The sequence below is a fragment of the Budorcas taxicolor genome, chromosome 18 (genome assembly GCF_023091745.1).
Source record: "Budorcas taxicolor isolate Tak-1 chromosome 18, Takin1.1, whole genome shotgun sequence".
NCBI classification, from domain to species: domain Eukaryota; kingdom Metazoa; phylum Chordata; class Mammalia; order Artiodactyla; family Bovidae; genus Budorcas; species Budorcas taxicolor.
This window is the reverse complement of record NC_068927.1, coordinates 16,807,302-16,823,421: the sequence shown is the minus strand read 5'-3', so window position 1 is coordinate 16,823,421 and position 16,120 is coordinate 16,807,302. Positions and strand designations below refer to the sequence as shown.

At 42.3% G+C, this 16,120-nt stretch overlaps 1 protein-coding gene across 3 annotated transcripts in view; it reads left to right on the top strand.

Moving 5' to 3' along the window:
- Positions 1 to 16,120, top strand: part of MYLK3 (myosin light chain kinase 3) — a 57,946-nt gene that overhangs the window by 26,114 nt on the left and 15,712 nt on the right. For all 3 annotated transcript variants that reach the window (XM_052655224.1, XM_052655225.1, XM_052655223.1), the window contains 6 exons: positions 288 to 733; positions 2,164 to 2,269; positions 2,847 to 2,940; positions 3,587 to 3,696; positions 4,637 to 4,778; positions 15,113 to 15,183. In XM_052655224.1, the coding sequence (XP_052511184.1) occupies positions 288 to 733; positions 2,164 to 2,269; positions 2,847 to 2,940; positions 3,587 to 3,696; positions 4,637 to 4,778; positions 15,113 to 15,183 (969 nt within the window). The remainder of the gene's footprint in view (positions 1 to 287; positions 734 to 2,163; positions 2,270 to 2,846; positions 2,941 to 3,586; positions 3,697 to 4,636; positions 4,779 to 15,112; positions 15,184 to 16,120) is intronic.

The window sequence follows — 16,120 nt, the reverse complement described above, 5'->3', positions numbered from 1 at the left end:
CACAGGTTCCTCAAGTCTCCCGCAGATGCTGACCCAGTGGAATCCTGGTGGCACCGCGTGTCACTGAAACTAGCCTCTCCCCAGTGTTGTGTCTGGGCAGAGATGGGTAGGGGTTGGTTGCTAGTTTCAACCACAAGCTAACTCTTACTATTGTAACAACTCAAAGGACACTTTTAACAGATGAGAAAACTGAGACTAAGAGACCACAGTTAGTGAATGGCAGCAGCAGGCAGTTGAACCCAGGTATGCTCTGATTTGAGTTCTCGCCACATTTCTCTCTGTCCCAGGATCTCCATCCATGTGCAGGAGACAGATACCCCTGGGGAACTGCTTGTGACACGAGGGGGCAGCCTCAGAACCTCACCCCCTGCTGAGACTCCAGCAGCTGTGCCTCCAGGTGAGCAGGACCCACCTGGGCCCAGGTGCTGCCCCCAGGTCCCTGGAACTGAGTCAGGAAAACCTATCCTCAGAGGAGCCAGTGTGAGAAAGCGGAGCTGTGACGGGGGAGCAAAGGCCAAAGAGAAGCAAGGACCTGGGTCTGAGCTGACCATGGCGCCAAGCAGGGCCAGGAGGGACAAGGGAGTTGATTCCGGGGCCCCAGGCCCACAGCAGGACACAAACCCAGAAGCAGGGAACCCTGACCCTGGGAAGGACTGCATGGCTGGGGGTGCAGGCAGTGCTGAAGCTGGAAGCAGGACACCCCCAGGAGCTGAGGCGGGCAGCCTGGTTCTAGGTAAGTGAGGCCGTTGCTATGTGCCCCAAGGTGAGTGAATTTGAAAGACCTACTCTCGGGGGGTGGGGGGGAAGGCCTCCCTGAAGCTTCCAGGTAGAGATAATGTGGGGATAATGTCTGGGATACCAGGACTCAGAACAGCCTGCCAGCACATCCCAGAGCTGGAGACCAAGGCATAGAGATGCCGCAAGTAAGCTCAGGTTGGCTGTAGCCATGGGAGAGGAGGGAACGTGGGGGACTCACCTGGGTGGATTTCTCAAAGCCACCTGCCTGCCCAATAGAACTGGCATCATTCTGGATTGAGATAGGGAAGGCTTCTTCCTCCACTACCTGGTGCATATAACCTACTATTAGCCATTTGCACTCAGTGTACTGACTCTCCTCCAGGATCAGGAAGGGGCTGCTGATCTGCTTTCTGTCCCAGTGGTGGTGGTAGGTGTCCTTGTGTTCCTGTGACCCAAAGGACCTTGAGTCTTTCAGCCCTTAGGGCCACACCCTCATGGGAACCCTCATCCCAAGTGGCTGCAGGAAGGCCACCCTTTGCCAATTCCCTGTCCCAGAATTTCTAGAGGCCTTGAGGAAGGGCTGAGTGTTGTGCAGGTCATCCTGGTGCCTCTTGGCTCTTCCAAGCTCTGAAGTTGCTCTGATGGCTCTGGTTGCTTCCTTTCCCCTTGTATGACCTGGTTCAGATGTGGACACGGCCTCCCTTAATTCCTGAAACATAGCTGAGAGCAATCTGTGACTTTAGTCTATTCTGAGACTTGAGATGGTGATCAAGCCAATGTTAGCTGAGGACTGTCTGTGAGCCAAGCCTCAAACGTTTGTGGCAGTGTTTACACTCACAGGTCTGTGGAGTGAGGACACATCAGACACAAGAGAGGCTGAGAAGCACCTGTAAGGCCACAGGGTCTGTGCTGACAGAGCCAGGATCTGACCACTGGGCTCCTGAACCTTGTGTGTAAACCTTGAGAACAGAAGGCAGTTACTTTTCAGTGAAGGAGACTTCAGACTGGAATTCTAAAAGTAGAGTCTCTGCCACACAACCATTTCCAGGGGCCCAGAAAACCAAAGAGCCCTACAAAAGTTACCCCCTTGTAGCATAGGGCTCAGGCTCATCTTGGCAGACACACTCAAAAATGCTCTCAAAGCACATTCAACCTTCTACTTTGGGGAGCAGAGAGTTGCTTGTGAGACAAACTAAGAGAAAATAGCAGTATTTTCCCCTGCTTTGGGTCCAGGGTTGCAGAAATCATGCAGCTGTCCCGGGAACACTCTGAATGCTTCCTTGATAAACCCCCAGCAAACCGGCAGAAGCCTTTTTGAACCAAGAGGGGCCAGGTCTGGGGGTCGGGGTGGTGGTGGGGGGTGGGGGGGAGCTGAGGGGTAGGGGCTGCATGAAGAAGACTCACGGGCTGCTGTCTCCTGAACAGACGACAGTCCAGCCCCGCCAGCCCCTTTCGAGCACCGGGTAGTGAGTGTCAGGGAGACCTCGACCTCAGCGGGCTACACAGTGTGCCAGCATGAAGTCCTGGGAGGGTAAGCGGGCCTTCTGCCTTGATGGGGGTGGGGAGGGCAACTGGACAACCGGGCACTGCTGCTGGTTCTCAGGAACTGATTGAGGGAGCCACAGCCAAGAGCAGGATGTCCCGAAAGACGAGAGTGTGAGCCGAGAGCTCATAAATAGTGGGTGAGGAGACAGCTGCAGAGAGCAGGAGGGCCCATGTGGTGTGAGTGAGACAAAGTGGAGGGTACAGGTGGACCCACAGTGCGGGCCTGGGGCCCATGTACCGCAGGTGAAATGAGAGCCGACATGGGGTGGGTTAAGAGGGATGACCTCTAGGGTGCAGGACGGCCTGGGTGGTGTGGCTGTGGAGCACTCTCCTTGGGTGCAGGATGGCCCATACCTGGGGTGAAGAAGCTCTTCTCGAGGTTCAGGTAGTAGTGTGGGGCGGTGACTGTGATACCTCTGGTGGGCAGGGCAATCGCTGTAGCGTATGTGGAGTTGAGGTAGGACCAGGCAGTCCAGGGTCCCAGATACGGCTGGCCTCCACTCACACGCAGGGTATGCCTCTGGGGCTCTGAGCCTGCTGTGTCATCGTGTCTCTCTCTGCAGGGGCCGGTTTGGCCAGGTTCACAGATGCACGGAGAAGGCCACAGGCCTCTCGCTGGCGGCCAAGATCATCAAAGTGAAGAGCGCCAAGGACCGGGTGAGGTGTCTGTCCCAGGCCAACGGGTGCCCCGGGCCAAGCTCAGGACTCCTTCACTTCTTTCAAGGCCCCTCTGGGTCCTGCACTGCCTCAGGCCCCTCCAAGCTGAGCAGGAAACCTGGCCACCTTTCCTGCCTTTTTTCCTTGGCTCCCACACTCTAGTCAGCAGTCACCTTGCACCCTGGGGAACAGGGTCCTCCCAGATCTCCAGGGTTCTTTCTGGGGTCTCAGGGTTCCTATGTGAGAAATGGGTGGGTCCCTTCTGTTGCTTCCCTGGTGGCTCAGAGGTTAAAGTGTCTACCTCCAATGCGGGAGGCCCAAGTTTGATCCCTGGGTCGGGAAGGAAATGGTAACCCACTCCAGTATTCTTGCCTGGAGAATCCCATGGACGGAGAAGCCTGGTAGGCTACAGTCCATGGGGTCGCAAAAAATCGGACACGACTGAGCACCTTCACCTTCACCTTCTGTTGTAAGAAGCTGGTGTGGGTGGTGAGCTGAGGAAATCTGGTGATGCTGCAGGAAATGAGGATGCAGGGTGTGTGTGTGTGTGTGTGTGTGTGTGTGTGTGTGTGTGACTTGGGAGATGCAACTGGCTGCTCTTCCTAACCCATTTCTTGGAAACTCCTCTCCCTGTTGGCTTCACAAGGAGGATGTCAAGAATGAGATTAACATCATGAACCAGCTCAGCCATGTGAACCTGATCCAGCTCTACGACGCCTTTGAGAGCAAGAACAGCTTTACCCTCGTCATGGAGTAGTGAGTGGGAGGCAGGGCCAGGGCTCAGGGTGGGGCTAGGAGCCAAGGTTGCAGCAAAACTCTCCCTTTCCGCTCTCTGTGACACCCAGGGAATGTCATCACTTCCTCTACATGAGCCCCAACATAAAACACAGAGGACAAGGCCATTTGTCAGAAACCAGTGACCAGTGAGCCTGGTTTGACCTGCAGATAGTATTTTGGCCTACCTACACAATTTTTAGTAATTTTGATTTAGTGCTTACAGTTGGAAATTGGAAAATTTCACATTAAAACCTAGGTGCCTGATTTTTCTTGCAAATATAGAAGATCTAATAATGCTGGCTCTGCATTCTCAGTTGGAAGTGGTATGATGGAGCTTGTAGTAACTGACCTTTGTAGACAGGGCAACCAATTTCCCATTTGCTACAGTCCCACCACTTTCACCTACCCACAGTGCTGAGGCCAAGGGCTCAGGGGACATTTATTAGTGTGCTTCTGTTGCTGTTTTCCTTCTGGTGCAACTGAGGAGGGTGAAACATTTGTCATGTCATATCTCTATAAAAAATGGAAAAACAAACGTTAGACTAAAGGCTGTGTATTCCAAGAAAACTTTTGTCTCACATCTGGTCTGATTTGCCCACTTAGATTCCTGCCATGTAGGTGCTAATTGGACCCTGTAGGCCAATGAGTTTATAACCTTGGTCTGGAGTATTGACAGTGAGTGTCCAGAGTGAGCCTGGGTGATCAGTACTGCGGACAAGCCCCAGTCGCCCATTTGGCCTATCACTTCGTTTTTATCAGCCACACTCTGAGCTGGGAATAGACCAGAGCAGAGGTTCACCCGCCTGCCCCCCATAAAACCCCAGGTGGGAGTGGTGCCCTCGTCTCACCTGGTGATGAGTAGACCAGTCCTCTGAGAGCCTTGCTCAGTCAGTGTCTGCCTCTCCTTTTGCCCTGGCAGTGTGGATGGGGGTGAGCTCTTTGACCGGATCACAGAAGAGAAGTACCACCTGACTGAACTGGATGTGGTCTTGTTTACCAAGCAGATCTGCGAGGGTGTCCATTACCTCCATCAGCATTACGTCCTGCACTTGGACCTCAAGGTCAGGCTCCACCCTGGGCATGTGGCGGGTGGGTGCCCCTGTTCCTGAACCTCTGCGGCTCTCTCATCTTTGAGAGCTCTGTCGTCACACAGGCCTGGCTTCCTTTCCTGGCTCTGCCGTGGCCTAGTTCTAGAGTCTAGGGCAGGCCAAGTCTCACAGCCTCAGTTTCTCCGTCTGTGAGATGTGGAAAATAGCTTCCTCATTAAGTGCTCTTTAAAGATCAAATGAAACTTTTTTTTTCCCTATCAAAAAACTCAAAAATTAGTTTTAAAAAAATTAAAATAGAAACACACGCATGTAGTAACAAATATAGACAATATAGAAATACGTAAAAATGCACAGTGAAAGTTTTTCTCACCCAGCCTCTGTGCTGAGAGGTCTTCTGTATTAGCACGTTGGCATGAAAACCCTCACAAAGGGGAGCTTACTGTATATTCCATATTCAAACTTGCCTTTTTAAGTACAGCGTGGACATCTTGTCTGATTCTTTTTAAGGGCCATCATATAGTCCATTGAATGAGTGCATTGCAGCTTCTTTTGTCTACTTGATGAAAAGTAAGCATGTGGTGGCCATTCTTTTCTTTCTTTCTGATACATAGTTTATTTCTCAGTTGTCTGTTCTGTTCCATTGATCTGTTCGTTTGTTTTTATGCTGATACCACACTATTTTGATTAGTATAGCTTTGTAACAGTTTGAAATCAGGAAGTGTTCAGTTCAGTTCAGTTCAGTTGCTCAGTCATGTCCGACTCCTTGCGACCCCATGAATTGCAGCACGCCAGGCCTCCCTGTCCATCACCAACTCCCAGAGTTCACCCAGACTCACGTCCATCAAGTCAGTGATGCCATCCAGCCATCTCATCCTCCGTCGTCCCCTTCTCCTCCTGCCCCCAATCCCTTCCAGCTTCAGAGACCTTTCCAGTGAGTCAGCTCTTCGCATGAGGTGGCCAAAGTACTGGAGTTTCAGCTTTAGCATCATTCTTTCCAAAGAAATCCCAGGGTTGATCTCCTTCAGAATGGACTGGTTGGATCTCCTTGCAGTCCAAGGGACTCTCAAGAGTCTTTTCTCCAACACCACAGTTCAAAAGCATCAATTCTTCAGCGCTCAGCCCTCTTCACAGTCCAACTCTCACATCCATACATGACCACAGGAAAAACCATAGCCTTGACTAGACGAACCTTTGTGGACAAAGTAATGTCTCTGCTTTTGAATATGCTATCTAGGTTGGTCATAACGTTTCTTCCAAGGAGTAAGTGTCTTTTAATTTCATGGCTGCAATCACTATCTGCCATGATTTTGGAGCCCAAAAAAATAAAGTCTGACACTGTTTACACTGTTTCCCCATCTATTTCCCATGAAAGTGATGGGACCAGATGCCATGACCTTTGTTTTCTGAATGTTGAGCTTTAAGCCAGCTTTTTCACTCTCCTCTTTCACTTTCATCAAGAGACTTTTTAGTTCCTCTTCCCTTTCTGCCATAAGGGTGGTGTCATCTGCATATCTGAGGTTATTGATATTTCTCCTGGCAATCTTGATTCCAGCTTGAGCTTCTTCCAGTCCAGCGTTTCTCATTCTGTACTCTGCAGAGAAGTTAAATAAGCAGGGTGACAATATACAGCCTTGACGTAGTCCTTTTCCTATTTGGAACCAGTCTGTTGTTCCATGTCCAGTTCTAACTGTTGCTTCCTGACCTGCAGATAGGTTTCTCAAGAGGCAGGTCAGGTGGTCTGGTATTCCCATCTCTTTCAGAATTTTCCACAGTTTAAGACGTTTACTCCTTGGAAGAAAAGTTATGACCAACCTAGATAGCATATTCAAAAGCAGAGACATTACTTTGCCGACTAAGGTCCGTCTAGTCAAGGCTATGGTTTTTCCTGCGGTCATGTATGGATGTGAGAGTTGGACTGTGAAGAAGGCTGAGTGCACAAGAATTGATGCTTTTGAACTGTGGTGTTGGAGAAGACTCTCGAGAGTCCCTTGGACTGCAAGGAGATCCAACCAGTCCATTCTGAAGGAGATCAACCCTGGGATTTCTTTGGAAAGAATGATGCTAAAGCTGAAACTCCAGTACTTTGGCCACCTCATGAAAAGAGTTGACTCATTGGAAAAAACTCGGATGCTGGAAGGGATTGGGGGCAGGAGGAGAAGGGGATGACCAAGGATGAGATGGCTGGATGGCATCACGGACTCGATGGACGTGAGTCTGGGTGAACTCCGGGAGTTGGTGATGAACAGGGAGGCCTGGCGTGCTGCGATTCATGGGGTCGCAAAGAATCGGACACGACTGAGCGACTGAACTGAACTGAACTGAACTGATTGTGATCCACACAGTCAAAGGCTTTGGCATAGTCAATAAAGCAGAAATAGATGTTTTTCTGGAACTCTCTTGCTTTTTCCATGATCCAGTGGATGTTGGCAATTTGATCTCTGGTTCCTCTACCTTTTCTAAAACCAGCTTGAACATCTGGAAGTTCATGGTTCACGTATTGCTGAAGCCTGGCTTGGGGAATTTTGAGCATTAGTTTACTAGCATGTGAGATGAGTGCAATTTGTAGTGCCTCCAATTTTGTTTTTCTTCCCCAAGATTGCTTTGGCTATTTAGAGTCTTTTGTAGTTCCATACAGATTTTAGATTGTTCACTGTATTTCTGTGAAAATTGCCACTGGAATTTTGATAGAGACTGCCTTAAATTTGTAGATTGCTTTGGGTAGTAAGGACATTTAATAGTAAGGACATTTTAATATTAATCCTTCCAACGAAGAGTGAGGATATCTTTCCATTTATTTGTCTTCTTTAATTTCTTTCATCAACGTCTTACAGTTTTTAGTTTATAGATCTTTCACTAACTTGTTAAATTTATTCCTAAGTATTTTTTTGATCAACTGTAAGACTGTTTTCTTAATTTCTCTTTCCTAATAGTTTCTTTTTATTGTATAGATACGCAACTGATTTTTTGTATATTGCTTTTGTATTCTGAAAATATGCTGAATTTGTTTTTAAGTTCTAACAGTATTTTGGTGAAGACTTAATATCGTGTCATCTGCAAGTAGTGACAGTTTTACTTCTTTCTGAGTTGGATGCTTTTTATTTCTTTTTATCACCTAATTACTCTGTCTATGCTTCCAATATTGTGTTGAATAAAGGTAGTGAGAGTCAGCATCCTTGTCTTGTTCCTGATCTTAGAGGAAAAGCTTCCAGCTTTTTACCATTGAGAATATTATTTATGGACTTGTCATATATGATCTTTATTACATTAAGGTATATTCCCTCTGTACCTAGTTTGTTGACAGTTTTTATCATGAAATGGATATTGAATTTTATTAGGTGTTTTTACTGTATCTATTGAGATGATAGTATGATTTTTATTTTTCATTTTGTTAATGTGTTGTATCACACTGATTGGTTTGCATACATTAAACCATCTTTGCATCCCTAGAATAAATAACATTTGATTGTGGTGTATAATCTTTTTATGTATTGCTGAACTTGATTTGCTAATATTTTGTTGAGGATGTATACATCTATTCTTACCAGGTATATCGGCCTGTAATTTTCTTTTTTTGTAATATCCTTGTCTGGTTTTGGTATCAGGGTAATGCTGGACTTATAAAATGAGTTTGGAAGTATTCCCTCCTCTTCTATTTTTTGGTAGAGTTTGAGAAGGATTGATACCAATTTTTTAATGATTGGTAAAATTCACCAGTGAAGCCATTTGGTTCTTGACTTTTGTTTTTTGGGATATTTCTGATTACTAGTAATTAGTCTGTTCAGATTTCCTATTTCTTCATGATTTGGTCTTATGTAGTTGTTACAATTCTAGGGATTAATTCATTTCTTCTAGGTTGTCCAGTTTGTTGGCAATAAATTCCTCTCTCTCTCTCTCTTTTTTGGTGAGTCTGAAAAGTGAAAAATGAAAGTGTTAGTTGCTCAGTCGTGTCTGACTCTTTGCGATCCCATGGACTGTAAGCCACCTGGCTACTCTGTCCATGGACAAGAATACTCTCTCCAGGCAAGAATGCTGGAGTGGGTAGCCATTCCCTTCTCCAGGGCATCTCCCCAACCCAGGGATCAAACCCGGGTCTCCTGCATTCGGATTCTTTACCATCTGAGTCACCTTATCTGTAAAGTTTGTTTCCAGTTTTATCAAGATATAAGTGACAGGTAACATTGTTTTTGTTTAAAGTATAAACATAATTGTTGATAAATGTATACACTGCAAAATGATTCCACAGTAAGTTTAGTTAATTATATCACCTCACATAGTTACAGTTTCTTTTCTTGTGATAAGAACTTTCAAGATCTCCTCACTTAACAACTTTCATATATATAATACTGCGTTGTTAACTATAGTCAGCATGCTGTACATTATATCCTCAGGACTTTTATTTTATAGCTGGAAGTTTGTACCTTTTGACCACCTTCACCAGTTTCCCCAAACCCTCCCCCTCCCCACCTCTAGCAACCACTAATTTGTTCCCTAAACAAACCACTCATTCGTTCATATGAGTTCTGGGTGATTTTTTTTAGTAGATTCTACTTATAACTGAGATCATACAGTAAGTGTTTTTCTATGTCTGATTTATTTCACTCTGCATAATGTTGTCAAATTCCATGTTGTTGCAAATGGCAGAATTTCTTTCTTTTTATGGCTGAATAATATTCTGACACATTAAAAAATTATTCATCTGTTGATGGACACTTAACTATTGTAAATAATACTGCAATGAATGTGGGGTGCAAGTATCTCTTCAAGATAGTGTTAGTTTCCTTTGGATATATACCCAGAAGTGGAATTGCTAGATTGCATGGTAGTCCTATTATTAATTTTTTGAGGAAACACCACACTGTTTTGCACAGTGGCTGCACCAGTTTACATTCCCAGCAACAGTACACAAAGGTTGCCTTTTCTCTACATCCTCACTGACACTTGTTATCTCTTGTTTTTTGGATGACATTCATTTTAACAGGAATAAAGTGATATCATTGTAGTTTTGATTTGCATGGTGGCCATTTCTGTGGTTTTTCACTCCACTGGGCAACAGGAGAATTTTTCTCTACAACCTCTGTCAGGAATCTTAGTGGCTCTCTACAGAAGATGGGAAGTGTGTTGGTTGGACCTACATGTATGCACACTGCTCCTTCTGACCATCTTTCTTTATTGACATCAGATAGTAACATTGTGGTACTATGAAAAATGGTAGAGATGGTGAGGAATCAGCCTCAAACTTCCCTGCTCACTGGAGCTAATTCCAGAGGCTCTGGGCCAGCTTTCTGTGGCATGAGCAGTTAAGAGAAGCTAGGATTCTGTTCTGTGATTCAGGATCAACGAACAGCCTTTGGGACAATACCTGTGACACCGCAGCAGGAGACAATCATTGCCAAGGTCTGTTTCCAGCCAGGAGCAGAGCTTGCGTTAGTTCAGCCTCTTCCTGACCAGGAGATCTTACATAAGTTCCCTGATCTTGTTGACTGGTCTTGCATAAGCTCATCAATTGAAAAGTGGGGATTAACAATATCTATGTCCTAGGAATGTTGTTTGAATGAAAATATGAAATATTTTAATATTTCACTTGAAACATAACTAGTGTGACTGAGGAACTGAAGTTTAAATTTTATTAGTTTTTAATTAAATAAAAAACTGATATGATTAAATTATTAAAAACCATAAAGTATATTTAGAACAACTTCAACATGTTAATTTGCTTTTCAAAAACTATCAATTTCATGCAATCTAAATACAAATAAAGGGTTTCCCAGGTGGCTCAGTGGTAAAGAATCTGCCAATTCATGAGATCTAAATACATCTAAAGTACTTCTGATGAAACTTTAGTGTCTGAATGGAGATGCGCTATAAATGTAAAATACACACTGGACTTCAAAGTCAATATAATAAAAATAATTGAAAATATCTCATAAATATTTTTATTTTGGTAACCTATTAAAATGATAATATTTTGATATATTTCACTAAAATTATTATTAAAATTGAGTTTTAGAAAATACTTTGAGATGAATGAAAATGAGAACACAACATGCTAAAACTTATGGGGTACATCTAAACTGGAAATGAAATTTGTAGCTGCAAACTCTTACATGTTAAAAAGAAGATCTAATAATCTAATATTCCACCTTAAGAAACTAGAAAAGCAAGTTAAACTCAAAACAAGTAGAAAGAGGGAAATAAGAAAGATTAGAGAAGTAATTGAAACAAAACAGAGAAACAGTAGAGAAAATCAGTGAAAAGAAGTTGGTTCTTTGAAAAGATGAATAAGTTGACAAATCCTTAGCTATCTTGAACTAGAGAGAAAGAGAGAAGACTCAATTACTAAAACGAATGGAATGAAAGAGGGGACATCACTACCAGCCTTACCAAAATTTAAAAAAGATTATAAGAGAATATTATGAAAATTTATATGCCAGTAGATTAGATAATCTAGATAAAATGGAGATTCCTTAAAAGGCACAAACATCAGAAAACTGGCTCAAAAAGGAACCAAAAATCTGAATAGACTTATAACAAGTAAAACAATATAAGTTTTACTTATAACAAGCACAACTAGTATAAAAACTACCCATAAAAAATCCTAGGCCCATATGGCTATCAAATGTCTAAAGAGTTAACACCAATCTTTCACAAAGTGTTCTAAAATTAGAAGAGAAAGAAACATTTTCTCACTCATTTTAGAAGACCAAACTTATCCTCATCCCAAAACCAGGCAGACCTCACTTCCTGTGATGAAACTACAGTACACTATCCCTTATGAATATAGATGTAAATATTCTCAATAAAATATTACTAAACTGAGTATAGCAACATATAAAAAGGATTATACACATCACAAACTGGGATTTGTTCCAATAAAGCAAAGTTGGTTTAACATAAGAAAATCAATCAATGTAATATGTCATATTAAAAGAATAAAGGATGATATCACTTGATCATTTTAGTAGCTGCAGAAAAAGCACTTGACAAAATTGAACACCTTTTCATGAGGAAAACACTAAGCAAATTAGATATAGAACTTCCTTAGCTTGATAAAGCCCACCTATGAAAAACCCCCAGGTAATAATAAACTTAATGGTAAAAGGTTGAATGCTTTACTTTTAAGATCAGAAACTAGACAAGGATATATATTCTTGCCATTTCTGTTAAACATTGTACTTGTGGTTCTAACCAGGGCAATTAGGCAAGAAAATAAATAAAAGGTATCCAGATTGGAGAGGAAAAAGTAAAATTCTATTCACAGATGACCTGATTTTGTATATAGCAAATCCTAAGGAGGGTAGAGAAAAACTATTAGAATTAATAATACGTTCAGCAATGTTGCAGGATCTAAGATGTAAAAATCAATTGTATTTCCATACATTAGCAATCAACATTCTATAAATAAAATTAAGAAAACTATTTCATTTATAGTAACATCGGAAAGAATAAAGTACTTAGAAATGAATTTAACCAAAGATGTATAAACTTTATATTCTGAAAACTATGAGACATTGTTGAAAGAGATTAACAATGACACAAGTAAATGGAAAGACATCCCATGTTAATAGGTCAGAAAACTTAATGTTACTAAGATGACAGTACTCTCCAAAATGATCTATATGCAGTCTTGTCAGACTCACAGCTAGCTTCTTTGCAGAAATTAATAATCTAATCCTAAAATTCAGATGGAAATTCTTGGGACCCAGGAGAGCAAAAACAATATTGAAAAAGAGGAACCAAAAAAAGAAAAACAGAAGAAGATAAAGTTGGAGGACTTGCATTTCCCGACTTCAAAATATACTACTAAGCTACGTAAATAAAAAATCTGTTATGATGTAAGGATGGGCAGATATATCAGTGGGATACAACTGAGAGTCTAGAGTTAAACCATTTTATTTGTGGTCAATGGATTTTTGAGAACAGTGCCATGACAGTTCAGTGGGGAAAGAGTAGTCTTTGCAACAAATGATGCTGGGACACCATGCTTGATAACCACATAAAAGTTGAAGCCCCACTGCATTCTATAAATAAAAGTTAACTCAAATGGTCATAGACCTAAATGTCAGAGCTAAAACTATAAAATTGTTAGAAGATAGTGTAGGAGTAAATTATATCTGACTCAAAAAGCACAAGATAGAAAAGTTGATAAATTTAGATTTCATCAAAATTTAAAAATCTGTATGCTTCAAAGGACACCATCATGAAAATGAAATGACAGCCCACAGAATGGGAGAAAATATTTTCAAATCATTTATCTGATAAAGGACTTGTACCTAGGGTGTATAAAGAACACTTACAACTCAATGAGAAAGATAAATTTGAATAGACATTTGTCTAATGAGTATTTTTAAATGGCCAATAAGCATATGAAAAGATTTTTAACATCATTAGTCAAGAGAGAAATGTAAATCAAAACTACAATGAGATACTAAAAAATAAAAATGGCAGACAAGTATTGGCTAGGATTTAGAGAAACTGGAACTCTCAGACATTGCTGGTGGCATTGTAAAGTTATGTATCCACTTTAGAAAACAATTTGGTAGTTTCTATAATGTTAAACATGGAGTTATCATATGACGAGCAATTTCACTTCTAGGTATAGTCTTAAGAATTGAAAACACAAGTCAACACAAAAACTTGTACACAAATGTCCTTAGCAGCGTTATGCATAAATAGCCAAAAAGTAGAAACAACACCAATGTTTACTATCTGATGAACAGGTAAACAAAATGTGGTAGGTATGTTGTCCTTATAATGATTATTATTCAGCCATGAAAAGGAATCAAGTATCGATATATGGATGAACCCTAAAGATATTATGCTGAGTGAAAGAAGTCAGATGCAAAAGGTCACATATGTATTTATGATTCTATTTATACGAAATTTCCAGAGCAGGCAAAGCTACAGAGGTAGAAAATACGTTATTGGTTGTCAGGAGTTTTAAGTAAGGAGGATGGAGAATGACTGCTGATGAGTATGTTTTTTTTCCTGAAGTGATGAAAATGTTCTAAAACTAGGGTGGTCAACTATCTACTGAAAAACTGCTGAATTGTATACTTTAAAATGGTAAATTTATGATCACATCTTTATTGCTTATATTTCAATAATGCTTTTATGAAAATTAAGTTCGCCTATTTCTTTTTACTTTTTTAATGTGGCTATTAGAATTTTTTGAATTATATATATAGCTCACATTATATTTCTATTGGACAGTGTTATTCTAAATCTTATAAAGAAGGCCTGGAGATTTTTAATCATCATTTTTCTGAACCTATCTGAGGAGTTTCACAACCCCACTGTAACATAAGTAGCGATAAAATCTACTGGGAGAAATCGTACCTGATATATTTGCTTCACAAGCTGTAAAGTCTTTAATGCATTATTATATCATTTGATCTTTACACCTTCCCAGGAGGAAGGCAGGAAGAGGTTATTATTCTCATTTTACAGATGGAGACACTGAAATTTCTAGAATGGGAAAGTGCTCATCTAGGGCTACAGACCCTGGTAATGGACCCTGGACTGCAGGCCCTGACCTCAGGTCTCCAGGTCCTTTGTTCTATAAGCCTTCCATCTGCCCTCAACCCCTCCCCACCTTCAAATCTCTCTGCCACAAGCAGCAAGAATTATTCCAGTGTTCCTCAGGGCCTCCAAGCTGATATGAAAGACACAAGAGAAGCATGTCAAGTCCATTACCTCCATTCCATGGGTCACAGCTGTCACCGCAAAACGGCAGGATGACATTTGGCAGCTCTGATCTCCTTGACCAGACTACTGCAGATTTGGTCCCACACTTGAGATTCTGATTTAATTGGTCGGGACTGGGGCCTGGGTGTTAAGACTTTCGAGGGCTCCCCTGATGATACTAATATGCAGCCAAGGTTTGGAACCACCACTCCAAACCAGTGGTCTCAAACAAGCAGCTCATGGGCCAAATCTACATCCCAGATATGTTGCGTTTGACTCCCACATATGATAAATGTGTGTTTAAATTGGATTCAGTTGTCAACATTTAAAAGCATGGAGTTTTTACTTAAACTTGAATTCCTGGGATCCCTTGAGGACTGAGGAACTCTAGCAACTGGACCTGCATTTCTGTGTGGTGGCCAGTGGCTGGAGCTGAGCAGTGGCTGCCCTTTTATACATGGTAGGAGTCCTCCGGATTCTCATAGTTCACAGCACTCTTTATTGTCTCACACTAGCCCGCATCATTTATTTTCACTATCTATCCATCCCTGCAGGGCTTTCCCTTGGAGGCTTGGAAACTGAGGCCTATTGACAAATAAGTGGGGGAGCTCAGACCTTCCTAGTTGTTGATTAAGCTAAGCAAACTTCTTTTTCTTTCCCAGCCTGAGAACATACTGTGTGTCAATCAGACAGGACACCAAATTAAGATCATTGACTTTGGGCTGGCCAGAAGGTAAGGGAGTTGTATTTTGGTACTTCAACAGAACTGCTTGGGAACTCTTGATAGCTCTCTTGGATATGGTTACCCACAACTCAGCCAGTTTTTGAATTTTGGAGACTAATATGAGAAAGCTCTCTTATAAGGTTGGTGGCCTTCACAAAAACTATGTAGACAGGCCTTGTTACTACCCTCTTTACTACCACAGGGGGCAGCTTTATCCTGCAGGCTCCATTTCTCCTTAAAAGGCTGTAGAGTTCTAGGTTCATCCATCTCACTAGAATTGACTCAAATTTGTTACTTTTTTGACTGAGTAATGTTCCCCTGGTGGCTCAGATGATAAAGCGTCTGCCTACAATGTGGAAGACCAGGGTTCGATCCCTGGGTTGGGAAGATCCCCTGGAGAAGGAAATGGCAACCCACTCCAGTATTCTTGCCTGGAAAATTCCATGGACTGAGGAGCCTGGTAGGCTACAGTTCATGGGGTTGCAAAGAGTCGGACACGACTGAGCAACTTCACTTCACTTCAATGTTCCGTTACTTAGCAACTGAACAACAACAAAATATTCCATTGTGTATATGTACCACAACTTCCTTATCCGTTCATCTGTCGATGGACATCTAGGTCACTTCCATGTCCTGGCCAGTGTAAATGGTGCTGCAATGAACACTGGGGTACATGAATCTTTTTGAATTGTGGTTTTCTCAGGGTATATGCCCAGTAGTGGGATTGCTGGGTCATATGGTGGTTTTATTCCCAGTTTTTTTAAAGGAATTTCTGTATTGTTCTCCATTGTGGCTGATCAATTTACATTCCCATCAGCAGTGCAAGAGGGTTCCCTTTCCTTCACATCCTCTCCAGCATGTATTGTTTTTCAATGATGGCCATTCTGACCAGTGTGAGAGCCTGTTCTACAAAGTGAAATAGATCAGAAAGAGAAAAATGAATATT